This window comes from Sinohyriopsis cumingii, chromosome 5, assembly GCF_028554795.1.
Source record: "Sinohyriopsis cumingii isolate HCF-2022 chromosome 5, ASM2855479v2, whole genome shotgun sequence".
NCBI lineage: Eukaryota > Metazoa > Mollusca > Bivalvia > Unionida > Unionidae > Sinohyriopsis > Sinohyriopsis cumingii.
In genome coordinates this window covers 129,294,955-129,316,067 of record NC_142965.1, presented here as the reverse complement: position 1 = coordinate 129,316,067, position 21,113 = coordinate 129,294,955, and the positions used below count along the sequence as shown (strand labels likewise).

Sequence of the window (21,113 nt, the reverse complement as noted above, 5' to 3'; positions counted from 1 at the left end):
GAGAAATACTACTACCTCATAAATTAGCCTATCGTGTGCTGAAAAATGGCGTTAAACCCATCAACAACAACAACCTCACAAATCCAGCCCTCCCAAATAACACTTTTAGCTAAAATGAGCTTAAAGTTATCTACCCACCTAGGTAGTGGACAGGCAGAGTGATCAACCCTTGGTACAGGGATTAGCACCAAATCCCATGAATATATCAGTTGCTATTGGAGCAGAAGGCAAGCTGTCTATAAGGATGGGAGGAAAATTTTCCAGCAGAAGTTGTGAAGCCACATCTTAAGAAGATGTCGAGTGACCTTGACTGGTGACCTATTGTGCCATGGCTATGGGTCCTGCCAGATCGAATTGAGTCCTTTGGGATGAAAGATCTATTAGCAAAAAACTGGATAATGTAGACACCGATCTCCATCCCACACCCTGTGCTAGTCAAATGCGATGCTTGTGGCAACTGCTCTAACCCTGTAATCCTAAAAGCTGGGGTTATTTCTCAATAAGCAGAGCAAATAATCAGGGATGAAAGGGTCTCTGCAGATATATCTTCCAGTTCCTGTCTGAGAGGTAAAAAAAAGTATGACATCCAGTGGTTTTCATTTTAAGATACCATTTCAAATCTGGTACTGGATCCAGTATATGGTCTTAGCTAAAATGTCCAGAGTAGACAGTAATTTCATTACAAGAGTCTGGTTACCTATGGATGGGAACCTCTTCTTGGCAATGAAAGAGGGTACTCTCATGAGTGAAAATGACATGTTTTGTCAGAAGTGCATGTAATTCGGGTCCCCTTATTTTGTACATGTTCCTGCTTGCAGAAAAATGAGTCTGCCAATACCTTAGCTAGTCTAGGATATGTCTAGGATATGTCTAGGATATGTCAAACTGAAACCTGGATCGTCAATGAGGACACCACCTTTAGAAAATCCAATGTAAGAATACAAAGGTCTGAGTATTTGTTCCATTTTGCAGTTTGAGATCAACACAGTGATATTATCAGGCAAGATGAGAATCTAGTTTGAGTGTAAGTTCGCAATATATCAATGACAGCCTTTTGAAAATGGTGTCTATTTAAATGATGTGGACATATAAAGAATGATCCCGAGAGGGCCACACTACTGTGTCAGCCAAAAAGAAGATAGGAGACTTGCTACCTCACCCCCAGTCATCTGTGTGTGCATCCATAGAAATTGTGATTGTCGGAAGACGTGATTGCAGAGGTATCTCCAATACATGTCCAAAGTGTTTACATCATTCAACCTCAAATGATTGCCAAAGAGAAATGGTCCAATTGTCATGGTTCAGTCTCCTTTTGGACCACCTAGCCATTATTATGAGAAACCAATAACGAGACAAAGGACCAAGACATCCCCTGACATAATAAGCAACACTTGGCTTGCGAATGAATACTCCCAGGGAACACATTCTAAGAGTCAAACACTATTTCACCGAATCCTGAAAGGGTATGATGTCTAAGATGTTCTTGTTGATAAGAGATTGAGATGAAAATAGGGTAACATATAAAATCATGTCTTGCTCCAAAATATAAATAGTTATATGATGTTGTATTTTGTGTTATGAAGTGGACCATCCTATGAATATGCCCCCACCTATTCCGTTGACTAAACTCGTGGGGCACTCTGATTTGAGACTGTTACTTTGGCCTAGTCTGGTCAAAATGGAAGTAGGTCATCCACGTGGGGAGGACATCATCTGATTCATTATATTGGGACAGGTTACAGGATGTTTGATCTACATAACCCGTCCATGCACCTGCTGTGCAAGAGGACACTTTTGGCTGTTTTTTGCTTAGCTCTTTCCCTCGCTGTACAGCAATAAAAATAAAGTTGAGCCCTGATACTGAAAGTTCAAAAGAAATTGCCAACAATGAATAGTCCCATGGTTGTGATCTATAAAGATTCCAATTGTGGAAGAAATTGAGAGTAGAATTTTCCATACATAATTTTCACCTGGTGACAGAACTGTAGACCCAGCAGGTGGTGTAGAGAAACGAGGACAGAAGTCCAATGGGATTCAGCAAGAAACTTCAGTGCAATCCTGCAGGGCAGTATTTCACTCATCCAAGTAAGATCAAATAACAACAAGGGAACTTTAATGCTAGTTTTGTCTGTTATAGTTTAAGGTAGTGAAGTCCACACCTCCTGCACTACCTGTGAAGTACTTGGAGAAGAATGTCGATGATGGTGGCAATACTTATAAGTCAGAACTATTTACTTCTGACTTGTTAAGTAGATTTTCTTTGAAGGCCAAGGCTTTAGGGCAAGTGAAGCAATCCAAGTCATTTCTAGTCACAGCTTACCCATAGAAAGTCCAACGGATTGCCTAATCAGTCCAACCGATAATCAGATAAACATCACTATAACATGTATGAGAAGGCTGTGGCTGAGTATAGAAAACATACATGTCTGACCAGAGAAGAAGCTTTTCAGTAATACAAACAAGTTTCTATATTACACACAAAACCTGTACGTAAAAATGGAACTGAAGCACCATTATTAGATACTTATAAAGTAGCTGCATCAGTATCCATTATGACTAAGAACTGGTGCTAGCAGGTGACCTAATAAGGGCAATGAAGTGTCGCTATATCATATCAGTTCATAATATTACCTTTAGGAAAGCTCAATGACAGCATGCACAAGTGAATTCAGTGCACTTGTCCTTTTAAACAGATTGGGTGCAGAAATATACCATATGATGGTTTACCTGGAAAGTATTGGGAGCAGATGATCTAATAAAGCAATGAGGAGTCCAGTTATAAAATATATGTTACAATACTAACTGTAGGAAGGTTCAAGGATGGCCTGAACAGTAAAATCATTGATGCTCTGCACCCAGATGCTAAGAATGCCTTGGTATAGAAAACTCACCTGTAGGTAACCAGTCATAGAGGAATTATACATGTATAAAGAGTTTTCTAGGGGCATAGTGACTTGCATTCATATAAAAATAACAAAAGCTCAGACATATGAAGATGTCACATAGACTACCTGTGCAAATGCTATAAAACGTGAGAAGACGACAAAGTGTCAGGCAATTGTAAGGCAGAACTTTGCCAGCATAGTAAGAGAGAAAAGTTGGAAATATAGATGGAGTATACTTTCCTTAAAAAAGAAAAGACTCCTCTATCTTGTAATAGTAAATCTTTGAAAAGTTGATTCTGGCTTTTGCGAGGTTTCTTGTGATGAGAATGCGCTTCTTAATGCAAGTGGAAGTAGTAACTGAGATATTCATGGGATTTGCCAACAGTCCCTGTACCAAGGGGAGATGATTCTGCCCAACCGCCACTTAGGTATTATGACTGGGTAAAATATTTAATATAATTGTGTAACATATTTAAAGAAGAAACAGTTTTTCTTTACATTTTTGTAAAACTAATGTTGATATACATACAGTACCTATTGAAAATATATTAGACTGCATTACACAGTCCAACTTCAATATACCCATCAAGGTACTTACCCACTGTTCCTCCAATCAAGTCTATTACACCATCTACTGCATGGTTTCTGGCAAACACTATCTTCTCTGACTCTGGCAAACCTGTCCCTAAGGGAACAGTCTCCACTATAGGAAAAGGGGAAGAATCTGATGACTTGGTCATTGTGATAGACTAGTTGTGGTTTGTGAATATTCTGCAAAAATAATCATAATTACAAATCATGACATACATTCATAAATATACTATGAGACTGATTTACTAGTCTGACTGTTCCTGTGTGTGTATGTCTGTGTGTGTGTGAATCAAATTAACTCAAAGACCGACTGACAGAATTCAATGAAAGCTGTGAGCACAATTCACTTACCAGCATGTCTGGGCAAACTTAAAATTAAACCTGGGCAAGCAAATGAGTCAACTCAAAGTCCTGCCAGTCAGTTGACTTTTGATGATACCAAAGATTTTTGAGAAGCTTTCCTTTGTCAGATAAGATACATGTACTACCATCTATACAGAACTTAATCCCAAAAATAGAGTTTTGACCATGATACAACATCATGTACCATGATACAACATTATGTACCATGATACAACATTATGTACCAGGCATTTGAAGCTAAGCATGAAGTTCATTGAGAAAAAAATTTCTTTGGCTTTACTGTGTGACATCTAGCTATTTCATACTTGAATAAGATGTATGTATATTCATTTGCTCAAGACCCATGCTGGAGAGGTGCAGATTTGCTCTACATATTTATAAGAACATTTTTTATAACATTAACCTTTTCACTTAATGTTAGATTTAATAACTTAAGTACTCTAATGTATTATATATGTCTCTGGTGCAATTCGTACTGTTATTAGTACCCCCACTTTGTAGACTATGTAAAGGCTATGACATCACAACTATTGTGTAACAAGGTCATTTGAGTCATTATATGCCATTTCCCCACACGATGGCTGCTAAATTTATCAAATAACCTTTGCTGGCAATTGCTTTTCCTTCTTTGTCCATTGAAATAATGATACCTGTTTTACGATTAAAAATTATTTGACGCAACTGTGACTACCATTGGATTTTTTTTCTCTTTATTTTCTTTTTTTTTTTGCGTTACAGTTTAAAATCAAGCTGTGCAGATGGATAGCCTTGGAGGAGTAAAAACAAAACATAACTGAACGTATTCCAATTTCACAATACAGTTTACGAAATTTTGATGCTCTGAAAGTGTCATGTGTATTCTCAACGTCACCCCTTTTTTTTCCACTTTTGATTTTTGTGTATTCAGGCATTACATATTATGTCAGGGAAATCGAATCTGATGTAAAGCATAAAGTAGGTTTTGTTAATAAGGCATTGCAAACGTTCACAAAACCTGTGACTTTCCAATTTTCCGCCAAAACAAAAAAAAAAAACAAAAAAAAAACCTTACTCAGCATAATGTGTGAAGTTAACAGATTTAGCACGAGTGTACTCAATGTCACTTTCTTCAAATTCAATTATGTTGTTGTCCACTCTGCCTGTATTTCGAGAATTGCTATTCTGCCCGGGAAATGGAAATTCTTGTACCAAGAACTAGTTTTATGCGGTTACTTAGTAAGTCTAACCTTTACCTAACCTCTTCTGCACAAGTTGACGGGAAATTCAAATGTAATAAAGTTTCAAACAATTTTTGGTAATAAGTAACTGCCAGCTGAAAATTAATGTTAAACAGTCCAAAGTTCGGTGGCTTCCCAATACTCTGCAATATATGTAGTAGCTAAAAAATCCTTACAATATATAACAGCAGTATTAACACTTTGTCAATCCACCACAGATCAGTTCTTTTTAGTGAACTGTCTTGTCTTACCTTGAACAGTATCAAGTTGACGTACTATGCCTGTGTTATTATATCGGTTCCAAAACTTCCGGTTTAATGACCTCGTCTTGAACTCATTTGGACCGCCTCGGCTATTTTTGCGAGACTCGAAGAGGCTCTAAAATTAACCAGTCAATGAAGAGTTCGCAGATAAGGTTTTGTCTTCTAACTGGAACGAACCAAATTTGAGCGGATATGCAGGATCGAAATGGTGTATACAATGGGACAAAATTAGATACACCATTAACATCTGTAAATTCCCATTTGAGCAATGCTGTACTTAATATCTAGTTAAAAGCTGCCGATCCCTTTTGGTATATAATAGCCGTGAGCCGTTGTTTGGAAAGTGTCAAAACTCTTACCAACAAGTCAGCTTGTTATATGAAACTTATCCACAACCAGAAATCAATTCATAGCAGCAGACGTATATATATATATATATATATATATATAGAGAGAGAGAGAGAGAGAGAGAGAGAGAGAGAATTATATATATATATATATATATATATATATATATATATATATATATATATATATATATATATTACTGCCCTGCAGGTTAGAGAACTTTTAAATCGTACTCAACGGAGATTCTAACACAGGTCCGAGGGTAAACGGCACCCATCGCCTTGCCTGCACACACCAGCCCATATTTCATCACGACTAAGCACGCATCACAAAAAATAAAAAAATGATGCGACTGAATCGGTGTCTTATGCACTTGTGTGTAGCATACACACCCTCATGACGACCTAGAAATTAATTCTTATCTATCTACACTGGCATCCCGCATTCCAATGAAAGAAATCAAGGTATATAGAATTAATTATAGAGAATTATAAATATACACCAGACAGAACGGAAAGTTCTATCCCTGGATTTATAGAAGAATGATTGATAAGAGTAGGCAGAATTAATATTTTAAATCAATTAATACTGTCATACAGGTTAGAGAATTATATATAGCATATCATATATGTACATAGCAGTAGACGCTTATATATATATATGTGTGTGTGTGTGTGTGTGTGATTCAATACAAGTAAAACAAATTAGTAAAAGGATGTATACACATTTCTGTTTCATATCCGAGCAGGTATACTTTTTTGGGATACAAATAAAGCGTGCACAGTGTTTCAGACAACTCCACGATACTGAACAAAAATAGTTAATGTTCTTTAGTAATAAGAATATGATCATTTATTTTACGCTGGTCTGTGATTTAGTGGATTTTCCAAGACACTCAAGACATCAGTAACATTATGAAAAAGAATTGCATCAGTCATATTTTCAATTCCTGTGTGTCCTGGAGGCTAGTCGGTCTTTTACGCAAAAGAACCACTTTTGAATAACACACACACACACACACACCCTTACAATATAACGGACGCGGGAAATGAATTTTATGAGCTGGAGACTAACACGTATACTTAAATCCAACTACCACTTATGCCATCCAACACCTACCCATACAAACAAAACTGATGCGCGAAGGTAGAGGATATATAGTGGCCACTGACAGATATAATTACAATCCGACACCCGCATTAGCCATCCAAACCCTACCTTACGATCAAAATGGATGATGGAGAGGGACTCTGTACGGTCACAAAACTGAAATAATATCCAGCACTCACTTTTACAAGAAAAACGGATGAATGAAAATAGTGGATAGGTAATAGTCACTATTTTATTAATCAACATCCGCATATACAGATTAAACCGGATAGGGAAAGTGACGATTTTTAATGCACATGGTTTCAATGCGACACCCACCTTTACAACAAAACAGATGCGAGGGTGGGGATAGGCGACAGTCACTCATGCCTGTGTATGGACAAACAATTGTACACTCCGACAATCAAACACCTAGAGTGGTTAGTATCGAAGTCGCGATCTTTGGATTACGAGTCGGAAGTTATACAAAACAAAATGAGATAGCCCAGCTCCCTGCTCAAAAGATGGTACATACATACATACATACTAGTCCTACAATGTAAGACATAGCACATGTTGGTTTTGTTTTAGTGCTATCACCCCACCCCCGAATTAAAATATCGGGTGATGTGTCTTACATTATAGGACATACATACATACATAAATACATACATACATACAGGGACAGATAATTTGTGACAGCTCAGTTTTTAACCCTTTCTATTATTCATTCCACTTAAGACAAGGACAGTAACAATATAAATACACAATAACAACTGTATTGTCCAAGACACTCACATACACATACACACACGCATGTGCGCGCATACACACGTGTTTGTGTGTGTATGTTTACATATATTAATGAGGCCTAGATATGTATCACTATTACTAAAAATTCAACTAAATAATTAATTAAAGCATAAATGAGGTAAAGTTTATATTGTTTGCATTTTGTCCACGATAGTAGAGTAGCCTCCCTTACATGTTAAGTATTACTCTACGATTAATTTTGCGTGCCGTAGAAACCAACAATGTTTTCTCTCGAAGAGTTTGTTTCGAAAACACTAAAGTTGTTAGAAAAAGAAAGAGAGACAGAGATAGAGGAAACTAGGTACTTTTTTCGATAGGAAAGCAGACAATTTTTTGTTTAGTTTCAGGTTATGTTTGATATATATTTTCGAGGATGGCATGTATAATCCTGAAACGCCACATATAACAAAATTCCAGTTTCATTGTTGAAAATTTATAAGTTTGATCATTCTGCAGCTTACATTTTATCCATTTGTAATATTGAAATAGTATGACATTTTGTCCTTTATGTAGAATACAATGATTGTTACATCTGGTTCAGGATATGTATGATCTTCACTTCGTGTAATTGTTTTGTTTTGTTTTCTAAGTTAAAATTCCAGTACTCGTCGGGCTGCTTAATCATGGCATTAATTGTTTCAGAGTACTCAAGCTTCAAATACTGCATTATATAATTATAATGAATTCTCACTTATTTCTTGTGCAATGTCAACGTTGTAATGTAGGATTAAACATTCTTTAATCACATACGAGTTACTCAGGGGTCAGTTCAAATATAGTAATCAGACCATTATTAAATGTCCTTTAATCACACTCAAGTAAGTTTCCACAGTCATATGGCAATCAGACCACTATTAAATGTCCTTTAATCACACTCAAGTGAGTTTCCACAGTCATATGGCAATCAGACCACTATTAAATGTCCTTTAATCACACTGAAGTGAGTTTCCACGGTCATATGGCAATCGGACCACTATTAAATGTCCTTTAATCACACTGAAGTGAGTTTCCACAGTCATATGGCAATCGGACCACTATTAAATGTCCTTTAATCACACTGAAGTGAGTTTCCACAGTCATATGGCAATCGGACCACTATTAAATGTCCTTTAATCACACTGAAGTGAGTTTCCACAGTCATATGGCAATCGGACCACTATTAAATGTCCTTTAATCACACTGAAGTGAGTTTCCACAGTCATATGGCAATCAGACCACTATTAAATGTCTTTTAATCACACTCAAGTAAGTTTCCAGTCATATGGCATTATTGCTGATGTTATTCATTGAACGTAATATTATATGATGAGTCACAACAGAATATTATTTTTTTAGTTGAGCCTCCATATTCAATGCACGATAATTTTGACATTGTAATTTCTTAATGCATTCATTAACTGGCTATTCTTTTTCCTAAAAACTATTGTCTTAACTAAAAATATAAGATCTTGTTTGTTTGTAAAGAAAGAGAAAATAAAATGGGTTTCCTTTTTGTAAACACTGGTATTGAAAATCAAAGAAGGTAAATTGCACAACATAAACCATACTACCTATCTCTTTCTCTCTCTCAGCCTATATATATAAATTTAGGGTTGTCTTTTATGAAATTTGCCTGTTGCTCATATCACTAAAAATAATATGGCTATTCATGAAAATGAAGTGACTAACTGAATTTTTAATTGTATTTTCTGAAATAAGTGCTTTGTGACATTTTGTAGCACTTAGAACCTCTTGGTGCATCTCAAAGCCTCTTAGTGCTCTTAGCAGTATTTGCCAACTTACACATTAATGGCCAGATAACTAAATTGGGTCAACAAAAGAAGACTTTGGGTATAATGCCAAAGCAGGGTAGTACACAGTTTTTCAAATATGTGGCACTTTCATTGTGACATCACTGTGCACACACTGCTTGTTTGACCTTGTCCAAAAATATCCACCTACTGTACTTTAATGTTGATCTTGTGATACGAATTTCTTCTGACATTTATATAATGACCAGGGTTCTCATTAGATTTAAAAACTGAAAAGTCACAATGAAAATCTCAGGAATCAAAAATCTCAGTGTTCATTCATTTTTGATGGTTATGAGCTCATATCAGAAAATGTTCATTATTTATGGAGGAAACTTATACTTAAGAATTTTATGTCATATGTCAAATGAAGAGAAATGCTTGCATGGTATTTTGTAAGAAACTTGCATTGTAAAAAACAGACAAGCAGACAGTGAATTGGACATGGTCACTACTGATTTCATTGTGCAAGTGTTTCATTCTAATTATCTATGACTGTGTATATTTGGTATATGAAACAGAAAAAGGATTATCTTATACTTTATTCTTAAAGATTGGAACTGCTCCCAGTGATTTTCAAGTGTTACATATCATCACTGTATTTTTAATTATGTTTTGAACCCACTGAAATTTGTATTTCCACTCTTCTCTAAATTTGCTTAGAACTTTAAGAGATTTATTCTCCTTCTCCTGGAAGTTTTACAACTTCCTGTTACTTTGAAGTTGGAAAGATTTAATGGTCATCATTGGCAAGTGATTTCTGAGACTAAGACATAACTAAGAAGATATACTTCTTTGAGCTGTTGTGATTTAACATTTCACAGATATATTTAATATTAATGGGAATTATTCCATGAAATTATTTATTCATAAGTAATTCCAAAGTAAATTCTTATGAATGATACTTGATTTAAAACACTCAAATTTTTTTAACTTTTCACCTAGCAAATCAATTACCAATAAAACACATTTAGAATTTGTCCACCTGCCTTTGACAACTGGCTTTGTGAGTTGTCGTATTTTTCCAGTGTTTCATCAAATTATAATTTGACAGGCAATCAAGCAAATGCTGGCATTTTGATCAAAAGTTACTTGAGTCAAGTCATAATTGATTCCCTCTTCCTCTGACTATCATATACATGTAAGATGATCTCAAAACAATCTAACCTTAGTTCATTTGTGCACACTTAAGTGACATACACCCATTCTAACCTTGATTCATTTCTGCACACCCATACAGCGTATCCCCTAGGGGTGCAAGACTGAGAGTCAGAAATCACCTTGGTGTCAAAACTGGGGGTCAGACTGAGTTAAAAACAAACTTTGGTATCAAAACTGGTGGTCAAATTAAACATTTGGGGGTCTCTGAAACGCAAATGAGGGTAAAGGGAAACACTGCCATATGACATACACCCATCCTAACCTTGATTCATTATGCACACCCAAGTGGCATACACCCATTCTAACCTTGATTCATTATGCACACCCAAGTGGCATACACCCATTCTAACCTTGATTCATTATGCACACCCAAGTGACATACACCCCTTCTAACCTTGATTCATTATGCACACCCAAGTGACATACACCCATTCTAACCTTGATTCATTATGCACACCCAAGTGACATACACCCATTCTAACCTTGATTCATTATGCACACCCAAGTGGCATATACCGATTCTAACCTTGATTCATTATGCACACCCAAGTGGCATACACCCATTCTAACCTTGATTCATTATGCACACCCAAGTGGCATACACCCATTCTAACCTTGATTCATTTATGCACACCCAAGTGACATACACCCAGTTTTTCCTGATAATACATAGCTGCAGTTTTATTAGCCTGTAATGTGTAAGCAGGAGTGTAACAAATGTTGATCACTTCTGCATATAGTAAAATTGATATGGACAGTGTGTGTTCAGTAGGAAATTATGCTATTGGTGAATCAAGGGTAAATAAGACTGATGCTAGGGACCAAATCACATGTGTCATATAATCTCACAGGATGGAATTTCCATGGGTCACATTTAAATTCTAAGTGTCCGATGGTATACACCTATTCAAAACCCTGATGACTTTTAAAGGAATATTTAATGTTGAGGATTGAATTGTTTAAGGTATGCTCTTAATTAAGACACGGACCGCATTAAAGTTTGAAGTTTACTGAGTGATAAAGCTGTACAGATGTCACTTTTTGCCGATTATACCGATACTGATTATACCGATTGTTCCAATAATTGGCCCAGTTATGAGTATGGCCGATTAATCGGTACAGCTTTGCTGAGTGATTATAATCTGGTTGTCATAGTCTTTTTACAATGGATATCATTTACACTTCTTACACAGATCCTGCTCTTCTATAAACTGATTCATAGTTTGCACCAGGAATTTAAAGGATGAATGAAAGAAAAAGAAATAAGGACTAATGAGATTTGGAAATTTCTTCTAGGTCATTTATACCAGTATTTACTCCTGTTGCAGTCTCAGCACTAAAAAATTGCAGTCCAATTAATGAAACTGTTTTCCCACATACAATAATTTAGAACATTATGAGTCTAACATTGTGTCACTAATCTATATGTCATCACATTCATAATGCTCATTCATATATATTTATTATTTTTATAAATGAATGAAAACGTAAGGCAGTTTATACCTCTGATAGTAGTGACTGTGATGTTACAACTATACCAATTCTCAGTGCCTTTACCTTGCTGTTCTTTAGTTTTATTTGTAGGTAGAAGGAGTGTAGGAAGAGATAACACTTTCTTTTCTATAATAATTTATTTAATGAGCTTAATTCTTTTTGAGATCAATTTTTCAAAACGTTCAAATAACCATATTCCATTCACTTGTTTCATTTTGTCTTAAGCAACACAAGATACTATATTCACTATTTTCTTTAACAGACTTTAAGAAATTTCACAACGTTACAGCAGGTTTAGGACCAGAATTGTTAGTTCTGACGTTCCTCAATCAGCCTCAATAATTTCATTACATTTTCTCCTTTTAAAGGTCAATGGCCTTTTGCCTTGATGTTATTATGTTGAACTTGCTGCTTGTTCCTTGGGTTGCCATTGTATTATTCATAAATCTCCAACCATTGTGACAGACACCATGTGCATAAAATTAATAATGTTCCATTGTTTTCTTGTTTTTCAGCTTATGGGAATGTCCTTTTCAGTAATTCATTCCATGAGTCTCGCATTCTCTTTTGCATTCTGTTTTCCATATAAAAACTAGATGCATCTTCTAATTTGTGTTGATTGGTCTTGTGACACAGTCTTGCCCTTGGCACTATAAAGTTACTATCGGAAGGGTACACATTTGATAATCACATGGAAAGGAAGGTATATCTGCACATGACACTGATACAGCTAATTTTAATATGATTTATGATGATTAACATGTGATTTCATATTCCTTTGACATACAAAATAAATCCCCAAATCTTGACACTGTTTTTCAAAATATGAAAATGCAAGTTTGGAACACTTGCATCTTATTGTATACCAACATAGTGTTCCAAACTTGCATTTTAATATGATTGATTAAAGCTAAGTAATGTTTATATAAGGGAGGTGTCAATGCATGTTTTCATGTAATTATTCTTTTGACAGAACTGATCATTAGGCAAATGATTAACAGGTGTTTTGATCTCCATGTCTGCTAAGATCTAACCAATGTGGCTTCACCTAATCCCATTAAAATCACTTGAACTTTGTTTGATAAATTGCACACTACATAACTGATTCTTTTTTATAGAAATGGATCGGTGAAAGGTAATTTCGCCAACCTAAATCAGAATATGCAAACCGACGACTTTTACATGGATTTTAATATCCTGGAGAACTCAGGTTCAAAATATTATTACTCTTTTGCCCAAACAGATGGTTATATTAAAATGGGATTTTTACTAAAATTCTTTTTATGTTGTTTCATTCATTGAATGAAATGGTGCTGATCTGACATTCAATATGGCCACCATGGCAGCCATCTTGAAAACCTTGTTATACCTACTTCTTAACAAAGTCATATTGAAATAGATTTTTCACCAGAAAATGTATTATTATGTTTAGTTGGTTCTGAATAATAATAATGCTGATCTGAAGAAAAAAAACTAAAATTATGGAATCAGTTTTGCAGTTGATTCTGATGAACTAGAGATAGCTGCTTCAGATCATTAGAAAAAGAGGATGCAACCTAAAATCACTGAGGTGGTGATGGGGTGTCATAATCACATTAGTAAATGACAGTTGCTCTTGGGTGTACAAAGAGGTGACTTATCAGATCCCCCCAGAAAGCAATTTTAGTTGCTTTTTGTGTTCTAGTTTCATCCCAGTTGAATAACAGTATTTACATTATGCAGCCACATGAAATTTCATTTAAAGGAAAACCTACAATAGAAAGGTATCTTATTTGCCAAAATCAATGGTTATTTTCAGAATTCCAATGATGGAAATATTGCTGAAAACATATTTTTTTAAAAATTAATGTTGTAGATGGAAAAAAGAACTTTCCTATCCTGGTCTTTCTGAACAAAGTTTCAGTTTATTTATTTATTACACTGATCATTTTACCAACAGGATTTTAACAGAAAAGCTTCCAGCAAAGGAGTTACAGCGACGAGGCGTCTGTTTGTTGAAGCTGAAGATTTCCAGTAGGAGAAGTGGGTTATATGGAAGGACAGTGATTACATTTGAGCCAAATCATGGAGATTTGCCATCACACAATTTGACTCCAGGTATCTAACTCTAGATTAATGAGATTAGGGCAGCACACACCCATTGTCATCTTAATCACTCCACCCCAGAAAAGTCCTATAAATATTGCAGTTGAATTACTCTAAAAATGTACAAGCTTACCTTTGCCTAAGCCTTTTTAATGTAATATGGTACAGTAATATATTGCAACATGTATTATACAGTACCCTCATGATGTAATGTAATATGGTACAGTAATATATTGGCAACATGTATTATACAGTACCCTCATGATGTAATATGGTACAGTAATATATTGGCAACATGTATTATACAGTACCCTCATAATGTAATATGGTACAGTAATATATTGGCAACATGTATTATACAGTAACCTCATGATGTAATATGGTACAGTAATATATTGGCAACATGTATTATACAGTACCCTCATGATGTAATGTAATATGGTACAGTAATATATTGGCAACATGTATTATACAGTACCCTCATGATGTAATGTAATATGGTACAGTAATATATTGGCAACATGTATTATACAGTACCCTTATGATGTAATATGGTACAGTAATATATTGGCAACATGTATTATGCAGTACCCGCATGATGTAATGTAATATGGTACAGTAATATATTGGCAACATGTATTATACAGTACCCTCATGATGTAATATGGTACAGTAATATATTGGCAACATGTATTATGCAGTACCCGCATGATGTAATGTAATATGGTACAGTAATATATTGGCAACATGTATTATGCAGTACCTGCATGATGTAATGTAATATGGTACAGTAATATATTGGCAACATGTATTATAGAGTACTCTCATGATGTAATATGGTACAGTAATATATTGGCAACATGTATTATACAGTACCCTCATGATGTAATGTAATATGGTACAGTAATATATTGGCAACATGTATTATACAGTACCCTCATGATGTAATGTAATATGGTACAGTAATATATTGGCAACATGTATTATACAGTACGCTCATGATGTAATGTAATATGGTAGGAGTAATATATTGGCAACATGTATTATACAGTACCCTCATGATGTAATATGGTACAGTAATATATTGGCAACATGTATTATGCAGTACCCGCATGATGTAATGTAATATGGTACAGTAATATATTGGCAACATGTATTATACAGTACCCTCATGATGTAATATGGTACAGTAATATATTAGCAACATGTATTATGCAGTACCCGCATGATGTAATGTAATATGGTACAGTAATATATTGGCAACATGTATTATACAGTACCCTCATGATATAATATGGTACAGTAATATATTGGCAACATGTATTATGCAGTACCCGCATGATGTAATGTAATATGGTACAGTAATATATTGGCAACATGTATTATACAGTACCCTCATGATGTAATATGGTACAGTAATATATTGGCAACATGTATTATGCAGTACCCGCATGATGTAATGTAATATGGTACAGTAATGTATTGGCAACATGTATCATGCAGTACCTGCATGATGTAATGTAATATGGTACAGTAATATATTGGCAACATGTATTATGCAGTACCCGCATGATGTAATGTAATATGGTACAGTAATATATTGGCAACATGTATTATGCAGTACCTGCATGATGTAATGTAATATGGTACAGTAATATATTGGCAACATGTGTTATAGAGTACCCTCATGATGTAATATGGTACAGTTGTTGTTGTTGTTGTGGGGTTTGACGCCATTTTTCAGCACGATAGGCTATACATGGCGGCCAGTATTAATGGTGGAGGAAGAACCCGGAAAACCCCGGAAAGAACCACCGACCCACGAGAAGCTACTGGCAAGCTTTCTCACATGCCCACATTGGCTGAATCTTAGACTCGAACCGCCGCAGACAGAGGTGAGATGGCAGTAATCCGTAACGAAGAGCGCTTTAGACCACTCGGCCACTCGGGGCCCCAATATGGTACAGTAATATATTGGCAACATGTATTATACAGTACCCTCATGATGTAATGTAATATGGTACAGTAATATATTGGCAACATGTATTATGCAGTACCTGCATGATGTAGTGTAATATGGTACAGTAATATATTGGCAACATGTATTATGCAGTACCCGCATGATGTAATGTAATATGGTACAGTAATATATTGGCAACATGTATTATACAGTACCCTCGTGATGTAATGTAATATGGTACAGTAATATATTGCAACATGTATTATACAGTACCCTCATGATGTAATGTAATATTGTATAGTAATCTCATGTCATAAATGCAGTGTTGTAATCTCTTGGCATAATGCTAAATTGATGCAAGAGAGTCAAGGACATTTTAAATGCAGTGATGTCATACATTACAACCTAGAAATATTGATTTTGTAGCAAAAAATAATGGAAATGTTTCTATAGTCATTACTTGTAAATGAATTAAATTCAAACGTTCTCTTTTGATTATTGAAAAAACAATTCCTATTTTATTTGCAGGGGATATAGTTGGCTTGAACCCATCAACTGGAGACAGCCAATCAGAATCATTGGGATCAGGTATTGTTACAAGATCCAGCCAATCAGCTGTCAGTGTTGCTTTTGATGACTCCCAGGACCTTTTTTCATTGGATGATGATGGTCTGTACAAGCTCACCAAACTAGCTAATGATGTGACATATAAGAGACTGAAAAGGTGAGGAGAAAAACATTTCTGGCACAAATGGTCATTGGTGTATAATCTTGAAACAGCTTTTAGATGCTGCACTTGCTCTCTTTGCTTCCTTGAAATGACACAAATTTGTATGATGTGTCACTGTCAAGAAAAACAGATCAAAACTTTTGATTATTAGGTATAACACAAAAACGCATTTCTAGCGATTTAGATTTTTCATTCGATCATGTCCATAATTTATGGCTAGCATGCAAAGAATCTTTAGTATTAATCTGCAATTTTCATATACTGTGAATTTATTTATTTTTGTGGTCATATGCAAATTTTTTAATTGTATTGATAAACTGTTAAGGAAAATGCCCTTGCTGCACTTTTTGAGTTTTATGCACTGTGGTGATATTAAGCAATAGCCTTGTAATTTTATTACCATATACACTCACATATAAGTCAGTGTGGTGATATTAAGCAATAACCTTGTAATTTTATTACTACATACACTCACATATAAGTCAGATACAGCTGAAAACTGCATAGACCCAGAGCTGCCATTACATAATGTGCCAGCAGTCTGTATTTTTTAGAGTAATGAGTAGAGCACACACATAGAACCAGATCTGCCATTGCATAATGTGCCAGCAGTCTGTGTATTTTTTAGAGTAATCAGTAGAGCACACACATAGACCCAGATCTACTGGAACATTTTGCAGGAGTGCAGTTGACCCGATTTACATGTAATCAATTTCTGTGGATTTGCAGAACATAGTAGAGAAAAACTTTTCATTACTTTTTCATTGTTACCTTATTTCATGGATTTAGAAAGGGGTCTTATTGTTTTAACAGAAAGGGTCCTATCATTTCCACAGAATGGATCCTGTTGAGTCCATTCAAACATCCTATTGTTTCTTCAGAAAGGGGTCCTGTTTTTCCACAGAAAGGGTTTTATATTTCCACAGAAAGGGCCATATTGTTTCCACAGAAAGGGCTCTGTCGTTTTCACAGAAAGGGGTCCTGTTATTTCTGCAGAAGGGGTGATATTGTTTCCCCTTATGGGGTCATATTTTATCCAAATAAAGGGGTTATATTGTTACCAGAAAAAAGTCAGCTATTTCCACAAAAAGTGTCTTACAGTTTCCACAGAAGGAGTCCTATTGTTTCCACAGTAGAGGTTCTATTGTTTCCACAGAAGAATCATCTGTATTCTTCCCATTTCTTTTATGTGTTGTTGGGTTTGACATGTTTAAAAATTATTCGTGGTAAGTGACAACCTTCAAATCCCATTGCAGTGACCTTTGATTTCAGTTACGACATTCCTGTCATGATATACAAACACCAGTGAACTGCTTTCTGGGTCAAATCCTGTGTATTGCTTTTCATCTTATGCATGCAGTAATTAGACTAATTAAACAGAGAGGCCAGCGTAGGACAGATCAGGAGTTTTGTAAAAATTTGTCAGGGGTTTTGACTTCAAAAGAGGAAGGTTTTTCATCGACCCAAATTGCAACCATTAAAGAAAATTCAATTTTTTAATATTAAAATCTTCAACTCATCACAACAGTCCTTTCACAGTGATTTGTTGCCGTTCATCTCTTATTTTATGTGCCACAACGTCTCATGGTGGCATAATGACTTTTTATTTTTTCAGGGCACTAGGGGATCTTGGCAAACTACACTCTGGACCAGCATCTTACCTAGTTGGTGTTCTATTTGGTCAGCAGGAGTTATCTCCCTCTGGGAAGGAAATAGGTAATTGAATTTATAAAAGTACTAATTAAATTAAATTATGTTTAATGATTGCAAGCATTGATTAGAAATTTACCAAGAGGTATAGGATAAATATTTTCGTCCTTGTTCTAGATAAAAGCGAATAGGTGATCTAGTACGAGGTGACAAAACATAACAGTCTTTAGTATTAGATAAAAATGTTGTTTGTTGTATCCGGGATTAGAAGTATATTCATATTTCACTTGTCAGAAGTGGATTGAGGTTGTCTGTCTGTTAAATCACCATATGCATCAAAAAAAGAAATTATCAGTTTATTATAACATCAACAATATGACATTACTTTTTACCTAGGTGTATCGTAGCACTATGAACTCTGGGGATATTATACACAAAATGACATGGTAGTGACTTCTGTCCCCATTTAAATAATGAAAAGAAAACCTCTCATATAATTTTAATTAATTTCTACAACAGGCCTATGATTTTGAATTGTTTGGACCTTTATCTCAGTACAAATATAAATTTCTTGACAAGTTTTTAAAGCTGAATATTTTACATTAGCTCATCCTTGTTCATGAAAGACTACTGTTGGTTAACTGAAAACACAAATTTTAACAAGGGAATGTAAGATTTAGAGTTCCACTTGACAATATTTCTCATAAACTGCACGTAATGGGTTAATTTTGTTTAAAATTAGATCCAACATTTTTCAAGTCACAGTCTTCTATATGTCTTTGTCTTGTCATTAGATAGTATATTATATATCAGAATTAAATTAAATTTTTGAAATAGTTCAGATTTTGTTTGTTATAGGATACTTGAGAAAGTTCAAAGCACATAATGTAAGGAAGGAAATGACACATTTCGTCAGTATTTAAATAATTAAATATTTGAAATGCCGTTTTGATTTTTTTCAAGCATTATTTGAAAAAATGTTCAAAAGATGATTTAAGACAGAAATAAATTTTTAATTGGAAAACACATTTATAAGAATCAGGATGTACAGTTTTTAGATTCATAAGTCTGACCTGTAAACTGAACAGACCTAAATCTGCTGTCCATAAAAAAAAACATAGACCCTGATCTGCTGATGTATTGCACAATGGCACATAAGGATCTGTGTTGCTTGCAGTTGGACTTGACTTCCAAGTAAATGTATTTGTTGCTTATGACCTTGACTTTGTCCACTCTTTATAATACCATTTATGGAAGTCTTTAAACTGACCAGTGTTGAAATAGAGGGTTCCAACAAGATAGTGTACCAGTTACTGAGCAGAACATTAAAACAGAAAACTTCAGTATTTATTGATATGACTTTACAATATAATTATTTTTTTCCTGAGTGATGATGTAAAATGGAAGTGAATTATATTGTGTAGTTAGATAAGACAAAAATTAAAATACTTTAACGGAATCCATAACAAAAAAACTGTATAAGAGGGATAACTGTTATACTGAGGCACTCCTCAGTAATGGACCACTGTGTCATGATGTGAACCCCTTTTTATAAATTTATTCTTCTGATATATTACCCAATCATCATATGTTTGGAGTATACATACTGCCTTGCAAATCCAGTCATCATATGTTTGGAGTATACATACTGCCTTGCAAATCCAGTCATCATATGTTTGGAGTATATATACTGCCTTGCAAATCCAGTCATCATATGTTTGGCGTATACATACTGCCTTGCAAATCCAGTCATCATATGTTTGGAGTATATATACTGCCTTGCAAATCCAGTCATCATGTTTGGAGCATATATACTGCCTTGCAAATCCAGTCATCATATGTTTGGAGTATACATACTGCCTTGCAAATCCAGTCATCATATGTTTGGAGTATACATACTGCCTTGCAAATCTAGCCATCATGTTTGGAGTATACATACTGCCTTGCAAATCCAGTCATCATGTTTGGAGCATATATACTGCCTTGCAAATCCAGTCATCATATGTTTGGAGTATATATACTGCCTTGCAAATCCAGTCATCATGTTTGGAGCATATATACTGCCTTGCAAATCCAGTCATCATATGTTTGGAGTATACATACTGCCTTGCAAATCCAGTCATCATATGTTTGGAGTATACATACTGCCTTGCAAATCCAGTCATCATATGTTTGGAGTATATATACTGCCTTGCAAATCCAGTCATCATATGTTTGGCATATACATACTGCCTTGCAAATCCAGTCATCATATGTTTGGAGTATATATACTGCCTTGCAAATCCAGTCATCATGTTTGGAGCATATATACTGCCTTGCAAATCCAGTCATCATATGTTTGGAGTATACATACTTCCTTGCAAATCCAGTCATCATATGTTTGGAGTATACATACTGCCTTGCAAATCTAGTCATCATGTTTGGAGCATATATACTGCCTTGCAAATCCAGTCATCATATGTTTGGAGTATATATTCTGCCTTGCAAATCCAGTCATCATATGTTTGGAGCATATATACTGCCTTGCAAATCCAGTCATCATATGTTTGGAGTATATATACTGCCTTGCAAATCCAGTCATCATATGTTTGGAGCATATATACTGCCTTGCAAATCTAGTCATCATGATTGGAGCATATATACTGCCTTGCAAATCCAGTCTAAAAGAGGTATT

At 35.1% G+C, this 21,113-nt stretch overlaps 2 protein-coding genes across 3 annotated transcripts in view; one reads left to right on the top strand and one right to left on the bottom strand.

Annotated features, from left to right (window-relative positions):
• The window catches only part of LOC149800228 (mitochondrial ornithine transporter 1-like), a 30,827-nt gene extending 25,464 nt beyond the window's left edge, over nucleotides 1–5,363 (bottom strand). For both annotated transcript variants that reach the window (XR_016421341.1, XM_089959793.1), the window contains exons 1-2: nucleotides 5,308–5,363; nucleotides 3,484–3,656 (exon numbers count right to left, since the gene is read on the bottom strand). Coding sequence is in view for 1 of the 2 variants with exons in the window: in XM_089959793.1 (XP_089815919.1) it covers nucleotides 3,484–3,625 (142 nt within the window). In the remaining variant the exon portion in view is untranslated. The remainder of the gene's footprint in view (nucleotides 1–3,483; nucleotides 3,657–5,307) is intronic.
• A 2,372-nt stretch (nucleotides 5,364–7,735) lies between these two features.
• LOC149800227 (DNA-binding protein SMUBP-2-like) overlaps nucleotides 7,736–21,113 on the top strand; it is a 57,628-nt gene continuing 44,250 nt past the window's right edge. Inside the window, exons 1-4 of the mRNA XM_089959792.1 lie at nucleotides 7,736–7,870; nucleotides 13,954–14,111; nucleotides 16,588–16,783; nucleotides 18,405–18,505. Coding sequence (XP_089815918.1) covers nucleotides 7,791–7,870; nucleotides 13,954–14,111; nucleotides 16,588–16,783; nucleotides 18,405–18,505 — 535 coding nt within the window. The 5' untranslated portion in view covers nucleotides 7,736–7,790. The remainder of the gene's footprint in view (nucleotides 7,871–13,953; nucleotides 14,112–16,587; nucleotides 16,784–18,404; nucleotides 18,506–21,113) is intronic.